Here is a 21,177-nt window from a genome sequence, read left to right as displayed (position 1 = left end):
TTTCAGACGTCCAGGCCAGATTGGTTTAGAGAGGAGGCGGGAAACAAGGCAGGAATTACCCAGCTGACATTTCCTCTGCTGTTTGAGTTCATCAAAATGACAGCGCTTTAGGATGGCAACAAACTGAGGAGTAGCGGCCAGTTTCATATAACAACTGCCTCTCTTGATAAGCAGAGAGTGCTGAGGTGACACTTGATAAGGAACGTTAAGGATAAACACATGGGCTAAGCAAAGGCATCGGGGAAATAGGAGTTCTAATGTTCCCAGTAAAAGCACCTTTTGTTTACACCTCCAGAGAGGTAAACTGTTCTTCTGTTCTGATGTTCTAATGCTCTACTGTTGTGTTCTGCTCTTCTAATAGGAGTTCAAATGTTCTAATGTTCCCAATAAAAGCTGCATTTGTTTCCACCTCCAGAGAGGGTGGGAACAGATTACGCATGGACTGCCTGCCCCAGCTTCTGGCTGTTAGGAATAACACCCTGATTTCTCACTTATTGCTGGTTTCTTATTTAAAACAAATATCAGAGCCACTGAACGTGCTTCTGGTATAGTGCTGAATAAACAGGCACCAAGATCACATGGCCGGTTAGCAGGGACATGGCACCAGATAAGTCCGGCCCCTTGTCTTTGGAACGTTACCTCAGCAACAAACAGTGGCTAAACCATTTGAAACATAGACATGCCAAGAGCAGACAGATCAATGGCGCTCCAGGTGTGGCATGTAATTATTAGATAACAACCTGAGAAATTTTGGGGTAAATTAATATCTGGTTCCGCTTTACATTGATAAATGATCTCCTTCTGGATGAAAAATGGGATACCATGATTGACAGGATCATGATTACAAACCATAAGCATGATAATAGGATGTTCTCAGCATTAGGAAAACAGAGACTAGAGATACACTAGCCCCATAAAGCACGCTGAGTTATTATTCGTACTCTTTACATTCCCTATGTATGAGTACGCGTGGGCTTCTAAGGTTCCTGCTAGTATTGATTTTTAAAACAGCAGTACTCCCGATATGTGCACCGTGGCTACATGTCTGGACTTCATGGTGAGTGTGAGGTTTAGCTGACCCACTGCATGCCAGTACGTCTGATGTCGCACAATTCCACCATGTGGAAGTATTTGAGACAACACCGGTGACAGCAGCAATCCGTTTCCTGTCCCGAGGAAGTGCTGCAGAGTTAGTGTGTGAGATGTGCTGCAGCTGACCTATGCCTGTCGTTGTGTGAGGAATGGACACCCCCCACCCCCCCAGGGATGGGGGTATTTATGATCTCCCTGATAAGGCTGCCAGTGGAGGCTTGTCCTCAGCTGGGACAGAAGAAGGTCTCTCAGCACTGCTCTGTCCTCCACATTGGGAAGAGATTGGAAATTTGCCATCACATCCCCTGGGATTATCCATGATCTCCGGGATGAAGCGCGCAGTCAATGACTGCAGCCGCACCCCGCATTTGTTTGGGCCGAAACTATAGGGGGAAAAATATAGTGAAAGCTGGTGATTTCGCACATGAGCGATCCTTGAATCCACAATGTGTGTGTGTTTGTCCAGGATATGTGCAGGTTTGCTGTGGGTGGTGTTTTTGTTTTGTTTTTTTAAACCAGTTGTCATGCGCGTCATTAGACTTTAAAATCAGACATGGTCTGGCAACCTTACACTTTTGCGACAGTGAAGGCCACCACACCGATTGTTTGCCCCCTGTCTCATAAATCCATTATCATAGCTATCAGGGAAAGCAGATGCAGACAGACAAGGCACATCAGCTACTCAGTCAATTACTACTGAGAGGCAAGGATCGTTCATCGTCACCTGACCTATTGGTATTAGCGCAGGTTATACTTTGAATAAAATAAATCCCCTCAATCCTTCTATTTAGCGCTCGGCTCAGTACGCCTCGATTTCTTGATCATTCACCTGTAGACGTAAAATGACATTCTGGCATATCATCATGCAGAACTGACCGTTCCTCATTGCTCGCTTGTGCCGCCACTGCAGGTGGTCTACAAAAACAACGACATCCGGCTGGAGCTGTCTCGGCTGGCCCGCATCGTAGACCCCAAGATGAAGATCCAGGGGGATGTGGTCTTTAAGTGTGAGAACGTGGCCACCCTGGACCCAATCTCGTTCGAAACGCCCGAGGCCTACATCAGCCTGCCCAAGTGGAACACCAAGCGCATGGGATCCATCTCCTTCGACTTCCGCACATCCGAGCCCAATGGCCTGATCCTCTTCACCCACGGCAAGCCGCAGGACCGCAAGGCGCCCAGCCAGAAGAACACCAAGGTTGACTTCTTTGCGGTGGAGCTGCTGGACGGGAGCCTGTACCTGCTGCTAGACATGGGCTCGGGCACCATCAAGGTGAAAGCCACGCAGAACAAGGTGAACGACGGTGCCTGGTACCATGTGGACATTCAGAGGGATGGACGCTCAGGTTGGTGTGCAACATTTAGCTGTATAGTACATGGCAAATGAACGTCACCTTTATTTGGTAAATGCTTACATAGTTCTGCTCCACATGGCCTTTGTATTTCTCCTTTCTTCCCTCTCTCTCTCTCTCTCTCTCTCTCTCTCTTTCTTCCTTTCTCACCACTGAATGTCTGCACTAAGCCAAATCGATCAGTAACTGCTCCATATCACTTCATAGCGCAAGATTCTCTGGAAGGTCTCTGGGGATATTAATAATGCAGGCTTTTAGACAATGGTGTTCAAGGGATCGGGCTGGTGTCACTTCTGCAGAGATTAGCCCTATTGATCCTTTCCTTCCCACCCAGACTGTTTGGTTTACACTCTACATCTGTGTGTGTGTGTGTGTGTGTGTGTGTGTGTGTGTGAGAGAGTGTGTGTGTGTGAGGTAGCTTTACAAGAATCACACAGTCCTAGCAAGGTCATAAACACTGGATAAGCCTCTAATACACCACTTCTGCTCATGCTTGCTTGCTCCCTCCCTCTCTCTCTCTCTCTCTCTCTGGCCTCAGTACATAGCCCTTTGGATGACACAGTGTAATTCATGTGCCAGTTTGGAGTTCCCCTCTGTAATCCTCCCTCTCTAAGATCTTGTCTCATAGGATGGCTGTACCACAACTGTTTTCTTTCAGTCTACTTCAAATCATGGCTTTCAGTAAACAGGACGTGCAGCATTGTAATACCAGGCAGAATATATGCAATACCCACAAGCAGGAAACAGGGCTTTAGAGAGTCTTTCGCGACTTTGCACAAATATAGCTTTGTCTTTTAGGTCCAGTTTATCTTTTGGTGCGAGACTCGGCCAGACCTTACTGTCCCCCTCTCCTTCCCTGTAGGTACTATATCGGTGAACAGCCGCCGTACGCCCTTCACCGCCAGTGGCGAGAGCGAGATCCTGGACCTGGAGGGAGACATGTACCTTGGCGGCCTCCCGGACAACCGGGCCGGCCTGATCCTGCCCACCGAGCTGTGGACGGCCATGCTCAACTACGGCTACGTGGGCTGCATCCGCGACCTGTTCATCGACGGCCGCAGCAAGGACATCAGGCAGATCGCCGAGGCCCAGAACGGAGCCGGGATCAAGCCCTCCTGCAGCAAGGTGCCGGGGAAGCAGTGCGAGAGCTACCCCTGCAAGAACAAGGGCGTCTGCAAGGAGGGCTGGAACCGCTTCATCTGTGACTGCACCGGCACGGGCTACTGGTCACGCACCTGCGAGAGAGGTGAGTGGGTTGCACGCAGCCGCACCGCCAGACGCTTTACGTGCTCGGAACAATCGCTCCTGCCTCACACAGAAGGTGTGAACAAAAAACCCACTAAAAAACTACGTTTAATCCCCTGCCAACTTTATACGAGGTGTACCAACAGGCAGAATAATGGGTTTATTAGCTTTTAAGCAAGATGGTCAAAGAGTTATATGTATGAGCTGCATCATTGTTACAATAACCACTTCTCTGGACATTATATTAATAACCAATCCTCTGAAACCTGATTGTCGTTTGATATGATCATGCACTATTATGTTTGGATAAAAAAAAAGAAAAAAAAGATGTCATTTACATTCACCTTCATGACTGTTTGTGCATCTTTTAATCCATTTGTAAACAGAGGATTACAGTAGTTTTCACCTAATCATAATAAATAAGTGATAAATAATACATAGGCTTCTTAATCTCCCAGTGTGGGGCTGAACGGTGGATTGGAGCTGAATGTGGGTCACCCCTGCTTCTGCAAAGGGGGATTGAGCTTGTCGAACTGGCCAAACATGCTTCTGTAGACAAGAGAGGCTTAACTCGTGTTGACGGGCAACGCAGTGAGCTATAATTGTGGGTGAAGAATGAACAGAATGACAGACATGGCTGACAGCAGCCTGCTACAGAGGGAGTATAATGAACTTCACTAGAATCACGTCCAGTGTATTAATAGCCACTTTTGTGCACATAGCACCAAGGCAGAACTGCGCATGAGTTCCGCCAACAAACTCCGCCCCGAACTGTACGCATGAATACCAACCAGATCGGCTGGGAGGAAGATTCCCTTCCGTGCCAGCCTTTAAGGGAGTCTCTTCCTACCATGTGGTGACTTTAAAACACTTACATCCATTGTCCGGTGCCATCTGATGAATTCTGGGCCAGCTGTTGTCCCAATGGCACTTCAGACCAAATACATGTCACTTTAAGATTCACTCCACCTGTACAGGACGAACATTCCACTTTCTGCCTTACAGAAAAAAAAAAAAAAAAAAAGTTGTGTTATATCTGAGTAGGTGAAAGATTTATTCTGGGCCGAGAGCACCATATATAAGCACATAACATTCCTCGGCTGGGCTTATGAATGCTATCTCCAACAGCCCTGCAGTGTAACGGCCCCATCCGGGCAGAGATAGTGTCTGCCATGCAGCCTGCCCTCACATTCATTTGCTGTGAATGTCAGTCATGGTGATCAACACAGGCATCAAACCGAATACATCACCTTATATTATCCTGAGTGTGCAGGCGCCACGGGCAGCCCTGTTCCCACATGCACAGGAGACTTAGCTAAGAAGCATCATTCAGGTCTACAGGCCTGCCATGCAAAATTACAAAAACAACAACAACAACAAAAGCATCTGGCCAAGTGTCCTTCTGTCATGTACACAAACTCACACACACACACACACACACACACACACACACATGCTTACCCATCCCCTCTCAACACACACGTACATATGCTCATCCACCCACACACATGTCTTACCTTGAGACAGGTCTGCTATGTTTGTGTGTGCATGTGTGGGTATGTTTGTGCTCATGTATGTGTGTATGTTCATGTTAGTGCATGCGAGTGTGCGTGCATGCATATTTGTGTTCGTGTGTGTGTTTGTGTGCACGTTTGTGTGTGTGCATGCATGTCTATGCATGTCTGTGCATGTGTGTGTTCATGTTTGTGTGCATGTGTGTGTCTGTGGCGCTCCATGGTGTGAACTAAAGGAGCCCATGTACACCAGCTGTGCTCCTCTCCCACATCCTGAGTCAGAATGCATTACTGAGTTCTAACATGGCCTAGTGCTCCCGAGCACCTGCTGTTACAGAGGTGAGCTGATCGCCTAATTTCACTGACAACTGTGAGGTCAGGTTTAACTTGCAGCTCTTGGCAGTAAGGCTGTTTCAATGACCATTCCAATGTCCTGACTGAATTATTAAATGGATGCTGCCTGTGTTTTAAAGGATGGCTGCTGTTCCTTTTATGGTAGCAAGATCTTACCAACCCCAGATCATGTTTGGAGCACATGCTTTTAAACCACTTGCTTCTATTTGCAGTCTTTCCAAAACAGCATATAGGAAATGTTAACTGAGCCCTTGCAACGAAAAAACATGCGTGTCCGTTTACTGTTTTTCCACTTTCTACAAAATAAAAGCAATAATAGAAAGCATTATGGCAAGTTTTATTTTTAAATGTCCACCTGAATGAAGTAAGGAATGGAAAGGTTGTGCAAAATCAAAAACTAAATGAACTGATTACACAAAAAGGGGAAATGGCCGATATATGTTTTTTATATATATATATATATATATATATATATATATAGTTAACAAGGGCTCAATCATTTTACAGAGGCCTCGGCTGTAATGCAGAACTACTCGTATGAACCAAGCATCCTCTGCACTCTGTACTGTAGTTTCGTTTCTGGGGATTATATGTGACCAGAATCTTGTGTGCACATCAGCGTCAGCCCACGTAGGTGCACAGTGAAGTCCAGTCGGCATGCGGGCTGTACCAGTGGCAGGGCCTGCAAGCACTGCTGCAGAAATCTTTTGGTGTGCCAACCAGAGATACTGTAATCTCCACCGTGCCCGAGTCCTGCGATCCGTGGTGGCTCAAACACACTGCTTCTCTCTGGCTCTCTTCCCCCACTGCGGTGCACAGCCTTGCCAGACCACCATAACGCTGCGGCCATGTCCCATTATGGACGCCACTGGTCACCGGCCGGCTCTCCTTCTATAGCCCCAACCTCACATTTTCCTTAGCCACATCCAAATCCATTATCTCAGACTACAGCTGCCCAGGGGCTTGGGACAGTCCCCAAGCTGGAGGAGAATTTGTCGCTTCACCTTGCGTCCAGAAAGAATGTGGCTCCGCCAAGCACTTATTTTTCTGCTCGCATGCCCTGAAGCCTCAGGATCCATAGGACTGAACGCTTGACTGGCTTTATTTCTATATATCTGCCTAGGGTCAACACTGCTTCCCTTTTCAGGGGCTCTTGGCTGGACACTATAGAGTCTGATAAAAAAGGATTACATTTCCCTTAACAAAACTGTAAACAACATGGTCGGGGATTGAAGTGCAAGTACGGAATATGACCCACTTTACCAAACTTCTTGTCAGTTCACACAGATGGAGTTGTTCTGTACCCAGAAAGAGCTCCTTTCAGCTGATTATGCAAGTAGTAACATACTGCCACCAAAGATATCTAAAATTACTAGTAATCTGCTGTGCCTGCTCACTCTCTCAGACCACGATCATTTTCCTTGTAACGCTCTGACCTGTTAGGGTTGTCTATTGTTTTCCTGGTGAAACTAAGCTCTTTCAGTGCTTAAGATGAAAGATGGGTGTATAGAGAGCAGCGGGGGGGGTCATTATTGGCACCAGACCAGTTATTGTGTTTGTGATGTGAAAGACGTGTATGTACAACATGCAGACAACTTGCTGGGCCAGTCTGAAAGAGTACTTGGGGCATGTCTTATGTAACTAGGATAACAGAACAGGGATATTTTTAGAGCTGCACTATCAATGCATCTTTGCATAACTACTGCACTTTCGAACCAAAGCTACATGAGTCTTCCATTAATATGATTACAATTAATATACAGAAATATGCAGTTAAAATAATGCAGTTAAAATTGCGCATTCTCTTAGCTTGTTGTAAGATTATAGACAATATAACTTCGGGTATTAAGTAGCGTTACTGTAACGTTAATGTGATCATTTGTCTGTCAATGCATTGATCTGCCAATGCATTTACATTCAGTCTTTAATGATAAAAATCCATTTGTTTCTCTAATAAGTTGATGTTGGTGTTCCAGTTCTAAAAGTCTCTGAACTGGTCATGGTTTTTAAAAAAAGCTAAACAAGAAAAGGAGATTAAGCCTAGCTGAGACTTAGTGAGGTTGTATATGTCTGTCAGGACCTTTCTGGGAATGGGCTGGAGAGTGCAGCGCTATGGTGTGACTTAACAGAATGTTTGTACATGCGTATGTGTGAGGCTGCGTGTGTATACTAAACCTGCCCTGGTGGGGGGAATAGAACTTTTGTGTGTGTGTGTGTGTGTGTGTGTGTGTGTGTGTGTGTGTGTGTGCTCCACATCTGCCTCCATGCTCTTTGCTCTACTGGCTACAGGATCCGATTTAATTACTGTTGACTCAGGCAGTGCGAAGGTCATCAGGACTGGCCTCGGGACCGGGGAAACAACAGCGGCTAACACATGCCCCGCTGGCTACTGCCGCGTGGCCATTTACGGCCATTCAGATTGACCACAGGGAGCTTCCGTAGTTATGCTATGCTGATGAGTTCTAAACTCATGAATGTAGGACAAGGCTGTTAATAATGTTTGAACAGATTAGGAAAAAAGTCATAGCGCAACATAAAGACTCCCCAAAGACATGCTGGCATGATGCATGCACCATTTCTCTGCCAGAAGCTTTTAGCATATTGATTTCATGTTCCAACGTCCCTGATTATGCTACAAAGAATACAGAAAGATGACACCCACGGAGCTTTATCTTGTAATTACTCTTTCAGACCTAATCTAGGTAATTATGTCAGTGAATTTGGTACTTCCTCAGGTTGTCATTTCTTTTGATTGCCTGCGATTCTCTGTTTCTTTTGCCCTCCGGAGATGATTAGGAGGTAGTGTCTCTTGAAAAGGCACAATAATTAGTCTATAACTTTGCCATTGAAATTTACACACAGACATACATGCACACAGATTCACACTCACAAAAGATGCATAACGCACCACACACACGAACAAATCAAGAAATCTATGCAAGCAGAATTGCAAATCTGTATTTCTCGCTCTCATTCGTTTCCATTTCATACATCACTCATATGTTCACAGATACATATAACGTTCAGTTGACACACAGAAAATTTACACACATAAATAAAACTTAAACTCACCTGTGTGCTCCTGTGTGCTGGCTGGATGTAAAAGCAGAGTGTTGAGTGTAAATCATCCTTGGGTTTTGAGAAATGCACTGTATAAGTGTAACTAATAATAATAATAAACTCTATGTGTGTGTGACCAGCACAAACACACTTGCACACACATCCATTATATTTAATGATTTGCTAATGATAGGACGCTGTTCACATTTGGTTAGTAGTTGGGTGTTAGATGAGATGCTTCGGGGTGAACTCGTCCAGCTGCGATTTCACAGCAGTCAGTCAAACTGGGAGGCCTGCCTCACCCTCTCCCCCCCCCCCCCCCCATCTATCTGCCTGGTTTCACGGCAGAGGAATCAGCTCGCATTCTGCCCATGCTCCACTATCATTCATCTCTGCTTGAAATGCCTCTAATCAGCCTGAATAGCCAATCATGGCGGCACTGACAAAAGCTTCTGTTTGACTGTGGCAACACGGGTCTCTCCAGTCTCGAACATCGCAAGGGCCCGGATTGCGGAATTAGCGTAGCTTGGAATTTCAGGCAGCTCCGAAACGACTTCTTTCTTTGTCCGAGGCATCGGCGCGTTGGCATTTGAGGACCCCCCCCCCCCCTCGGTGGAGTGCGCACAACACAGCACGCCGCTCTGCAGTGTGGAGAGTGTGGAGTGTACAGCCGTCCCGGCTCTAGCAGGCCAGTGTGCTGAGAGGTTCACTTTGCTTGACAGTGGAGGATATTGGACCGTTCAGAGCTGCCATAGTCCCCCCCCTCCTATTGCTCTTGCCATCTGCAGGTGAAATCTTTTCTCCAAAACGATGTGACGCCATACCACCGGAGAGCACATTGCCTTGGTGTTAGACAGGGCCTTGCTTGCTTGGACCAAAGGCCAGCGCGTCGTAGGCCTTAGCCTTGCGTCAACCCGGGTCTGGGGCGGAGCTTTGACCCGTCCTCTGCGAGGAGACGCTGTGGCTGGCCAGGCTGGAGCACAGGGACATCCCCCCCCCCCCCCACAACTGTTTGTCTCAATTCAGCCTGGGTCAGATAGGAACAGAGCTCTTTTTTCTCTACACTCTCTCTCTGTCACTCGCTGTGTAAAACAGAGAAGGCTGTCTGTTGGAAATCAGCACTCCCTCTGGTCACACATACAGCAAGTCAAAGGCCCGCATTGCTGCCAGCTAATGCTAAAGTGCTACAAAGTGCAGAAGGACTTCTCAGTGCACCTATGCTGCTTTATCATTTATTCTGCTGTTTGCCTTCTTTTATTATTTTACAGTCTTCCCTTCATTTTTCTGCATCCTACAGCTGATGACATTGTAGTAGTATAATGAAATGTGAGTGAAATTTGAAGACAAACTACTTATGAGGTACAATTTACAGTGTGCGTGCATATATATATATATATATATATATATATATATATATATATATAGATATATATATAAAATACATTTAAAAAATATATATTTATATTTTAATTTTATATCAAGTGTGATCCATGTACAAGTTTCAAAATTTTGTAGTATCATTTACTAAATACATTATTTAAAATTATTTAAATGAACTAAGTAGATCTAAATATTTTCTTCTGGAATATCACTGATATTCACTTTTGTTCAGTCTGGAAATGTGTAAGGAATAATGAATCAAAATGATTCCAAATGTGTCCAATGTCCCAATTAGAACCTTTCAGATGTGAGTTCAGAACGAATAATTCCCAGAATTATGGGAAATCTCAGACCTGCTCTGAAATCCTCACCTTTAATCATGCTGAAAGCCTGGGAGATGGAGGATCCATGTAGTCATATTAGGCTGTGTTCCAGGGCCTCCCGTTATGACAGAGATGAAAGATGCCATATTTGTTTTTGCTATTTGGTATGCCTTCACACAATAGCAGGAGAAGCAAAGAAAATGGAATAAATCTGAGAGAAACGATTCCCCCAAAAAAGGAGGGGGGTGGCGAGAGACAAAACAAGGATCCTTGTATGTCTTTGTAAGGTATGAATCTGGGACGTATTAGATAGACACTTTTGGGTTGACGCAGACATCGAATGCATTCAAATTCAGGCGTGTGATTGGCTGTTCGTCTAAATCGAATCTTTCAGCAGGTTTCAGAGCCTTTTCACTCCAAAATCAAGCAGAGCTCTCCAGGCCAGCAGCGCTAAGGGTCCTAGCCTGATAAGACTGTCTCTCCCAGCCGCCCCTGTAATTATGTGTCAAGGCTGGTTTCTGATGTACCGCAAATCGTGTAAATCAGTTCAAACGCAAGGACACGTTTGGATGTCCGCACGAGAGCGCGTGTCTCCGTGCACCCGCGTGCCGGCGTTCGTGAGCGTATGCACGCGCCTTCCTTCGTCGCGCGTGATTAGGCAGTGTGGCCCCAGAAAGTGGCAGCGGATAAGCCACGCACGCTAAAATCCGTCAAGTTGATGCTTATTCCCTCCTGCATGCAAAGAGACTGCGCCGTCCCCGCACGCACATTCGCACTCCTGCTGCAGGTTTCATTTACGTCTGAACCGTTTTGCCTTGACGCATGGGTGGGCTCAGGGGGCGGGGCCTCAGGGGGCGGAGCCTTTCCCAGCCCTGTCGCTGCTGGTTAGGGAAGCCCTCGATAACCGTTTAGCTTGGTCGGGCAAATCCCATGTGACTTGGCGGAATCTCTGGTGTGGCCGGCACCCATGAATTATTGCAGGACTGAAGTCGAAAGACGGAGCGGGGTGGAAATTCTGTTCTGCCGTTGTCATAGTAATCAACGCTTGGCCGTATCTCCCCAAAGAGAAGTTTAAATGAGCCGTGAAAGGACAAGAAAGGAGAGAGAGAGAGAGAGAGAGAGAGAGAGAGAGAGAGAGAGAAAGGGTGGTGGGGAGGAGAAATGGAGAAAAAAAAGGTGAGAGAAAGGGAAGAGGGGGGAGAGACAGAGAGAAGATTTGCCTCGCTGAATCGGGTAGATTAGAGAGTGTGATTGTGTTGGTTTCAAAAAGAGGTGGCCGTGGGCGGGGCTTGTTGTCCTGCCACGCCTCGTCTTGCTCTGTAGTGCGACGCGGGCTCTGGAGAGCAACCCGCGGGCGTGCTTACCCGAGCTGAGAGCGGGACAGGCGGAACAGTCTGCTCTTTTATTTCTAGGCCCTGTTTTACTCAAAGCTTTTGCTACAAGATCATCTGGCAAAGAGGTGGATTCGAGATGTGTTTCTGGTGAGTCCCCACAACCACTCAGCCTCTTCTCCCTGGGCCGTCGCGCTGACCTATCTGATCCTAAAGGCAGACAGCTTGCACTTGAAGCGAGTTTTGGAACGGAAGAGGAAGGTCACGAAGTGCGGAGGTTGCGGTTGTCCACACATCGCAATTGTCTGCAAGCAGTTGCTGCAGGTGTACTTGTAAATGTCGCAGCAATGTGTGGACTTTGTCTCCACCTAGTGGGCGTTATAAGATTTTTGTCCCCTCACAAGCTCAACCAAAGCACAGAGGACATTTTAAGGACATATGAAATTTTTGGGATTTCATATCCCCTGAACTCTGACTGAAGAAGGACTAGGTTCATAACATTCATATTTTAATTATTTTTTCCCTTTACACTGCACAGGTGCATTTTAAAATTTTCAATTTGAAAAAAATGTTATAATGGTGTTCTTTTGCAATTTATATGTTCTAATGAGTGTGAGTGATCTTTCATGTGTTGAGTAGTAGACTTTTTTACATTACTGGTCTACATAATGCTTCTGTTAAACACTGTAAATATTAAAAGGTACTCCCTATGCCCAACACTGTAAAGTCACACCCACTGAAGAGAAAGTCTGATGATTCTACTGCCATTTGAGTATTTGAAATGATACATTTCAGCTTTAAAAAGGATCCCATTGATCCCATTTTAATTTACAACATGCAGTCTGAAGGCTTTGGTCATTTGCACATGTGTAATTCTCCCATCATCGTCAATTTGTCTTGTGGTCCCTCTGTGGTCAGTGGCCTTTTTCAACGTCTCTTTGATTGTCTTATATCTAATCTTTACTTTAGAACAAAGGTCCAAGTTTTTCAGTCCGCTCACTGCTTCTGTGTGATCATGACAGTCTCTTCACCTGCTGTATGGTGTGCAATCACTGAACAAGTGTCTGACCTTAATGGCACACCCAGCCTCTCGCTCCGTCTCACAGAAACGATCATGTCACCATGGTTTGCTCCTCGTAAGACAGAACATGCTCCTGTCACTTATGTCCATACATGCTCATGTGGGTTCTGTACATTCCTTTGGTTGTACCTTCACAACCTGTAGTGTGGTTTTCTAAGTTTAATTGCAGATCTCTCTCTCTCTCTCTCTCTTTGCCGCCTTCTTCCTCTCTAGGTCTCTCTCTGCTGCTCTTTCTCTCTCTCTCTCTCTCTCTCTCTCTCTCTCTCTCTCTCTCTCTCTCTCTCACTCTCTCTCTATCTCTCTCTCTCTCTCTCTCTCTACATACTCATACACTTTACACAGTGCTGTAATGCACTGTTGATTTTTGGTCTTTGTAACTGCATCAAAGGCCCATCCAGCCTTTGCCTGGTCTCTGAAAGTGACAGGGCCCTGCGTGTCTTTTCTACACAAGCACTGAGACACAGCCCAGCTTTGGATCCTACAGCAGCACTAGAGCTATACCCTGACTAAGCCACCCTGCCACAGAGCCGAGATTTTGGCCTGCGGAACAACAGAGAGCAGAGAGGCTGCCATGCCCTTGTCGTTGTCAGGTAGGCGCTCTTTATCTATTGGTGACCGAAGGGAGGCCTGACAGTTTAATGAACATTGATTGGCTGTTTCCCTCATTATGGCAATGAGATGGACTTCTCTCAGCCCAGCTCAGGCTCTGAGAAGCACACATCATTACACAGCTTATCTCTGATACATCTTAATTAGGTAGCCTGCTTGAACTCAATATTACGAACATGACTTACCGGTCTGTTTATCAGGGCTATAGGGCCTAATGCAAGTATGATTAAAGCAGTGTTTTATAGAGACTAGGTCAGCAATATTATGTCAGCTTTATGTAAACATATTTGCGCACGTGTGTGGTCGCACATTAACACTTAAACATTGCGCTTTTAAGCACAGATGTTCATGTGCCATATTTAACTTGAGGTTAATATTGAACGGCACCTATCGATTCTAATGGTTTCGGTGATTTTAAATGTTCCGATGCAGGAAGCAAAGCTTTTGATTAAGCATTCCATCTCTCCAGTCATCAATTAGAGGAATGGAATGTCAATTAAGTTCCTTTATTTATTGAATTATCCCTCTCCCAGGAGTAATCCGCTTTTATGCAGCTCATTTGACTTTCATGAAATGTGTTTCATTCAGGCATGTGATTGGATAAGTTTTGTGTTCATTATTTACACAGGCAAACAAAAGCGTGGCGTAATTAATGCACTGCAGCTCTGACTTGGGGTGGGGGTGGGCGCTTGCATGTCGGGGTGCACTTTGATGCATCCTCTGCAAATCTGGTGGTACACGTGTAGGAATGTGTGCAGTCCCGTTACATACCACATGGCACCGTTACACTTCACATACAGACGCCTTTTTTTTGTTGTTGCGTCGGATAAGCAGTAGAGATGTGACCGGCCGAGATGGCTGCCAGCCGTGCTACTGCGGCCCGCCGGCCCCGCCCGCCGGCCCTGCCTGAGCCGTGTCTGTCCGCATGCGTCAGCCTGCTTCCCAGCATGCAGCTGGTGCAACATTGTTGCGATATGCTTTGTCTCCGAGTTAATAGCGAGATCCAGCACAGAGGTTCGCGTGCCCACTCCACCTCCTCTCGCCTTCTCCGAGGCTCTAGCCCTCTGCGTTTCTTGTTCTCTCCATCTGCCCTGCCTGTCTTCATCTTCCTGTCTTCTATCTTTGTTTCTTTTCTATCAGGATGCCCCTCTCTCTCTCTCTCTCTCTCTCTTTCTCTCTCTCTCTCTCTCTCTCTGTCTCTGTCAAGCCTCGTTTGTGGCTCCATTTCTCTTCTGTCTACCTGTTTCTCTCTCTCTCTCTCTCTCTCTCTCTCTCTCTCTCGTTCTGACTGCTGCAGACAGTGCAGTCTGTGTAGTAAGCAGCGTGTAAAGTTAGAATTGGCGATGCCCTAGGGACGACGGGAAAGCAGCTGATCGCACATGATAACATATTGATCGCAGCATAATTGCAGAGTTTGTCAGCAGTTCGTTTGCTCCAATACAGAGGGCGGGCATTTTTCAGATGGACTTTTCCCAGCTGTGCGGGCTCAATGAATATTTGTTTCTGCTAGTGCAATTCTATTCTTCCACAAGTGCTGAACAGGATTAATTTTTATGTTGATTTTTGTTGTTGTTTATGGTCACAATAGCCATACTATACCCACTTATTTTATTTCATCTGTTCCATTCAGTCCATGACATTAATCACAATTCAGCACATATAATTGCTCATTTTTTTCTGTGCATTTGTCAGAGATTGATAATAAATTTGATCCCTGTGTTCATTTATATATGTCTTCATGTTATTTATCTGCAGGTCGATTTTTAATTTTTCCCAAAATGTTTAATGTGTTCACTTAAAGTCAGATTCTCATTATATGCAGGGGAGCGTAGAGAAATTTTTAATTGGTTTGAGGCCGTTTCCTGTGCATGTTCCCCTAGTCTAGCCCTCTCTCTTCACTCCTTACCTCTTCACTTACACCATCCACCAAAACCTCTACTTCCCCACCCTCACATTTAAGTCGAAGCCAACATTTCACGTGTGGACAATTTCTCTAATACGTTTCTGTGAAGTGTCCTAGTGATTGCTGGGTGTGGACAGACAAGTCTGTGGACAGACAGGTGTGTGGACAGACAGGTGTGTGGACAGACAAGTCTGTGGACAGACAGGTGTGTGGATAGACAGGTGTCCAGTGAGACACATGCGGAAAGACGTGTGCCGACGAATAGACACGTGGGTTCTGAGCATCTCGGAGCCCTCACTAGTGGGCGTCAACGTGAACTCAACACAGTGCCTCCACTCTAGGACTGTTGCTCCAGGTTCCGTGGGAGTGTGCCGATGCTGCTCGACTCTTTCAGACGGCCCAAAACCAAACCCTGTGAAAATGTCCTGTCCCGTCCTGCAGAGGCGTCGATCCTGAGCTACGACGGCAGCATGTACATGAAGGTGTTGATGCCGGCATTGATGCACACCGAGGCAGAGGACGTGTCCCTGCGCTTCATGTCCCAGAGGGCCTACGGACTGCTGATGGCCACCACCTCCAGCAGCTCTGCCGACACGCTGCGTCTCGAGCTGGACGGCAGCCGTGTCAAGCTCACGGTCAACCTAGGTATCGTATACGAGCCCTCCTCCTCCAGGACGCGGCACCTCCTCCCTCCCTCCCTCTCTCTCTCTCTCTCTCTCTCTCTCTCTCTCTCTCTCTCTGTCTATTCTGTTGGTTTCCCCTTCACGCGCCATTACCCCACTCATCAACAAAAATCAAAAAGGAAGTGTTTTTGTATTTGTTATTTGTCTTTTATGCATGGATTACCAGATTAAATTTGAAATGCATTCAATCAATATTTGAAGAATTTGATTGTGATAGATTTTTTTAAGTGCAGTAATTTTTACATCTCATCAGTCCAATGCAAATTAAGCTACTAATTAACATAAATGTTTGGGCCATCTTTTGAACTTTTTTGACCTTGGTCATTTCCATTGTGGTAAACAAAAATAAAATGTTTTGAGACAGTCACACCACTACTTAATCGAAACAGAGTAATTTCGCCTTTTATTCTTGATGATTTTCAAAGGCTTATATTGTATTTATATGTGCTGTGACTTTCTAATTATTAACTGAATACGATCCTCCTCATTTTTCCACATCAATAACTCAGTATTTATCTTCTGCCAAGTCTCATTTCTGTCTCCATCTGGTTCTAGTTGTATTTCGTTGTATTCAGTTGGTTGGTGGTTTAAGTTTTAGTTTGTTTGTTTGTTTTTTTCCCTTCTTACAGCCATATTCTTTAAAGCATCTCCTGTTGTGAGACACACATTCTCCCGTTGTCACATTCTCCATGCTCTGTCAAAAGATGGTATTCACCCCTTCAAAGGCCTTTAGCCTGCGGCCCGGTCGGCAAACAGCCCGATAACAGAGCTCTCAGCTTGACCTGCAGCTGGTATCACGTCACCGTCTTCACCTTTAGCCCTCTGACCCCCAACCTGACCAAAATCCCTCTTTTAAAGGCCTTTCGCGACGAACGCCTTAAGTAACAATGCAGTGACACATCCCCATGGCTTTTTGTAGGCAGTAGTCTTAGAAATGTTGAGATTATTCTCTCAGTCTTTCAGCCTGCACAGAGCGATAGAAAGCATCGAGGGCTTTTGCACTAAAATGCAGTAAAATGAAGATGTGCACCAATTAGATTTTTAAGTCTCAGTTATAATCATATCTAAAATTAGCAGAATCTTTCAACAGTTTTGTCAGCTGAATCATTACATATAGTATAAACTGCGCTAAAAACTTACTTCATATGCAGGACCTCAAATTCCCCGCACATGTAGTTTCCCTTAGCTGTACTTTGTAGTTTCACGTAGCTTTACTTAAAATAGTACGAAAGGATTTTATTTGAATAATCAAATAGAAGACAATTTTACTTCTTTGTAACTAAAAATTGATCTTGACCAGCAGTAGGCTGACCTTTCTTAGCATGGTAGCGTGACTGGCTGGCGGAGGAGACTCGCGCGGCCAGCAGGGGGTGCCGTAGCCACTGCACGGTGCTGGTGCTAATTGGATCGAGGCTGTTTGCTCCCCACTTTTCTGTTGCGGTTGACGACACATGAAAAATCCAGCCAGATGGAGCCCAACCCAGATCACATCCGCCGGCAAAAAACATCATCCCGCATATGTGTATGACGGGCAGGAGAACTTTAGCCACGTGGCCTTCTCAGAGAGCTGAGAACGAGCTTTTAACATCGTGGTCCAAAACATAGAAGGCAGTGTTTTCAAGTATTAGGACTACAAACCTGGCATGTCCCTGCACCATCTTCTTGCTAAATATCAGACCTATCATTTCAGAGCCTGTTTAGTCAACAAGTTGGTGTGGAGACGAGGGGAAAAAGTTCAGATGGATTAAAATAAGTGTAAAAGTGGAAGTAGAGGTCTGGGTTGGAGAATCTATGTGGTTGGTAAACTATAAGCGGCCATTTTATAAATATAGTATTTATTTAATAGTACTAAATATTTACACCAAACTTCCATTAACACTCATTTGATATGAATTGATGAATCAGAATGTAAATATAGCTCAAGTAGATTAATTAAAGTCAGTAAAAGAAAGGATTGTAAATTTGTACAAAAATGAATGTTACAATTTGTCTACTTTGGATTCTTATTCTTGAAGTATTTGTACGTCCTTTGTGTGTGTCCATTTAGACAGGCCAAAATACATGAATGCATAGTTGATGCCTCAGATAGACAAACCTGATTAAAATGAAGAGTAGTCACTATAGTTGTGTAACATTAGAGAGATAGATTACAGATCATCAAATAAGATCATTAAAATGGCTGCCTCTCTGCATGTGGACGTCCCCGGAAGGGTGGAATTCTTGTTTTTGGATGTCTGCAGCTGTAACCTTGAAGGATGCAATTTCATCTGTCATTTATTCTTCCCCATCTAGACTGTATCAGGATTAACTGTAACTCCAGTAAGTTAACACTCAAGTTTCATTTTGTTTCTAAAGATTTTCTTGATGAAAGAGTCATTTGAATGTATTGAGTCCTTTGGATGCATTGAGTTGTTTGCTCTACCTTCCTTTAGTTTCAGTGGTTGCCCATGTTCAAAAGGTCGGATAATGACTCTAAGGTCACTGACACTAATGAATATAGTGGTGACTTAATAATCATGCCTAATTACTCATCGGGTTCCTTACTTACTTAATAGATTTGAATATACATCATTTATTAGTAAAAAAGCAGTTCAGTATAGATCGGTGCATGCGAATTACACAGATATTTAATAATTATTTCTGCATGCTGGAATATTAGTTATGCGCAATATGGTTTTGTCCAGGTACAATAGGCAATAATATCTCAGTTGTAGCCTAGTATACTAAAAGATAGATTATGAAGTCACCACTTCACATTATTTAATTACATTTTATGCAGAAACTTTTTGATCCCTCTTGTAAACAGAGCTTTCTTTACTTTGGCTGTACTGATTAAAAATGTAAACTCACTAGTGAAACATCCAGAAATGTCTTAGGTTGTAGCTGCAGTGAACTAGTGTAGCTGGTTCATTTTATTTAAATTAAATTTATTAGAATAATAATTGCTTCCCTTACTTCATGTTCAGTACTTTTATCATGATTAAAAGTTTAGTACATGCTCTGTTTCCAGAGGAACCACAGTGTGTATAGAGGTTGCATATGGACTGTCGTATATAGCCTATATGTGCATATCTGTAGCCTACTAAATGTGTGTTTTACTTTCCTTGTGCTTAGTGTGACAAAGAATAAAAAAGTCCTATTATGGCTTTTGTTTACATATACAAAAAACTAACTGCTTTTACTCATAAATAGGCTTTGGATACCATCTAAGAAGAAAATTAACTTAATTCCCAATATAGACCAAATATAAAATGAGGTTTCCTGCATGTTTGCTCGTCACAAACTATATCATTTCATAACGTTTGATTTCCTGTTTACAAGGTAAGCTTTTTTTGTATGTTTTATCTTAGTTATTACAAGTAAAGTCACATTTTAGAACAAAGGACACACAAAGGTGTGTTTGTCAGAGGGAAAAGAGGGAGCATGACAGATGAAGAGTGAGCGGGAGGAGAGAGAGGAGTGCAACATGCGCCCGACTGTACAGATCTGTCAATGGCTTGTTTTAGTTATGCAAATTCATATCAGTGAAATTGAAGTCAGTTAGTGAGCTGTGCGTTGCACGCGCCGTCCATAACTAGGACGCCGCCGAGGACTGTCTCCATCAGTCACACTGGGAGATCAGTGGCGAGCTTGTCATTTCCTCAGCACATGCCATGCTAGATTAGTCGCACGTCCTTGGCCTTCATGAACACGTAATTTCCATCTTCCAGATGAATGTAATTCCTCTGCTGCCGTGATAAACCGCTTTTTTAATCAGGCTAATTAATCCTCCCCTCATGCCCACCATCTCTCCGTCATGCTCCCAGTGTAGGATGTACACTTAACGACCACTTTATTAGAAACAGCTGCTTTATTACCTATGTGCCTTATACGTACAGTTCAGAAGTATAGGGTACCGACTGTAGCCCATCTGGTGCCAGCTATTCACTTCAGTTCAGGCCAAAAGAATGACTAAAACACATCTGACATTTGTGTCCTTATATATGAAATCATATATATGTTTTGTATATATAATATTTCTACAGGAGGATGAAAAATGTTTTTTTTTTATTTGATAAACAATTCCTTGGTCCCATGTTCTGATAAATTCTTCTCCATACACAGACACTTGCTGTGGTACTTTCCACCCATTGACCTCTGGCTGTTAGTCCTGAGCTCAAATACAGCATCTTTAATCATGTTGGCTTGGTGACAGAGAGAGTGAGGGTTAGTGGAGGACTTGATGCACAGTTTGTCAGCCGTCCTCTAGCTTGTTTATCAACAATGTCTGACCGCAGGGCCTTTGGTTTCGTATTGGCACGGTAGTGGGTGTAGTGGGTGTTTCAGGGATTCAAGTGTATAACAACCTAGCAGTGTTGCTATAGTCTTTACACACATCAGTTTCAGTGCTTACTTCAGTGTGGTCTCCATTCAACCACCACCCCCCAATCAGAAATACACCACTGATGAAGAAACTTGAAGATACAATCTTTAAATTGCCCATGGTCACAGATGAGCTGTAATCTCTACTCCTATATGTTGTATCCCCGAGTGGTCAATAAGTGTACATACAGTTTTACAATTTCTATAAGACATTCAAAGTTCTGGTTAGCTGCTTCTGGTTATTAGCCTATACACATGCTCTGTGTAGGGATGGATAATCCTTGCTGGCAGTCAGAGGTTATTTCTATAAGACATATGGAGACTGGGTGCTATTTAAGAAATCCAAGTGACCTGCAAGATTACGCTTTTAGAATATTCAGTGCCAAGATCTCTTGGCTATCTAATTTATCACCATGGGTGACTTTTCAAATAATCAATCATTCTTGATTAGGTAAGCTCTTGCATAGGCCATCTGAGCTGTCCAGTGAGTCAGTTTAAAGTAGCACTCTGAGTAAAGTAGCACTGTGTGTGAGTTTGATGAAGACAAATTACTCATTGTTAAGCAACTTCTGCTCAACAGATGGTTGTTATACATCTCAGAACGTTAAAAAAAATGAGGTTTAAAAATTTCCCTAAACCAAGGATTACATTAGGCGTATTCAAATCAACCATGTAAACTTTGCCTTCCTAAAGGGATATATCCCTGGTGAAATAAACATACAAAAATATATAGCTAGATGGACTGTTTCATTTCTGTTGAAATGAAATTAACTGCACTTGCTGCATTATTTCACTCACTTAAGAGCTCCATCAATTACTGTAGTGAAAGGAAGCTTAAAGGAAAATCAGTGTATGTGAGCACAGTGACATCAGCAGGCTATGGTGGCG

General features: G+C 44.3%; 1 protein-coding gene across 35 annotated transcripts in view; it reads left to right on the top strand.

Annotated features, from left to right (window-relative positions):
• The window catches only part of nrxn3a (neurexin 3a), a 254,250-nt gene that overhangs the window by 58,091 nt on the left and 174,982 nt on the right, over positions 1 to 21,177 (top strand). For 30 of the 35 annotated variants that reach the window (XR_004776805.1, XR_003410078.2, XR_003410077.2 and 27 more), the window contains 4 exons: positions 2,003 to 2,438; positions 3,307 to 3,690; positions 15,686 to 15,889; positions 18,220 to 18,246. Coding sequence is in view for 32 of the 35 variants with exons in the window: in XM_027001511.2 (XP_026857312.2) it covers positions 2,003 to 2,438; positions 3,307 to 3,690; positions 15,686 to 15,889; positions 18,220 to 18,246 (1,051 nt within the window). In the remaining 3 variants the exon portion in view is untranslated. The remainder of the gene's footprint in view (positions 1 to 2,002; positions 2,439 to 3,306; positions 3,691 to 15,685; positions 15,890 to 18,219; positions 18,247 to 21,177) is intronic. The other 5 variants (XM_035533168.1, XM_027001500.2, XM_027001499.2 and 2 more) reach the window with 1 other exon arrangement.

Source organism: Electrophorus electricus, chromosome 13 (genome assembly GCF_013358815.1).
Source record: "Electrophorus electricus isolate fEleEle1 chromosome 13, fEleEle1.pri, whole genome shotgun sequence".
Lineage (NCBI taxonomy): Eukaryota > Metazoa > Chordata > Actinopteri > Gymnotiformes > Gymnotidae > Electrophorus > Electrophorus electricus.
The sequence above is the reverse complement of the archived record's forward strand: the minus strand, read 5'-3'. Positions and strand labels throughout refer to the sequence as shown.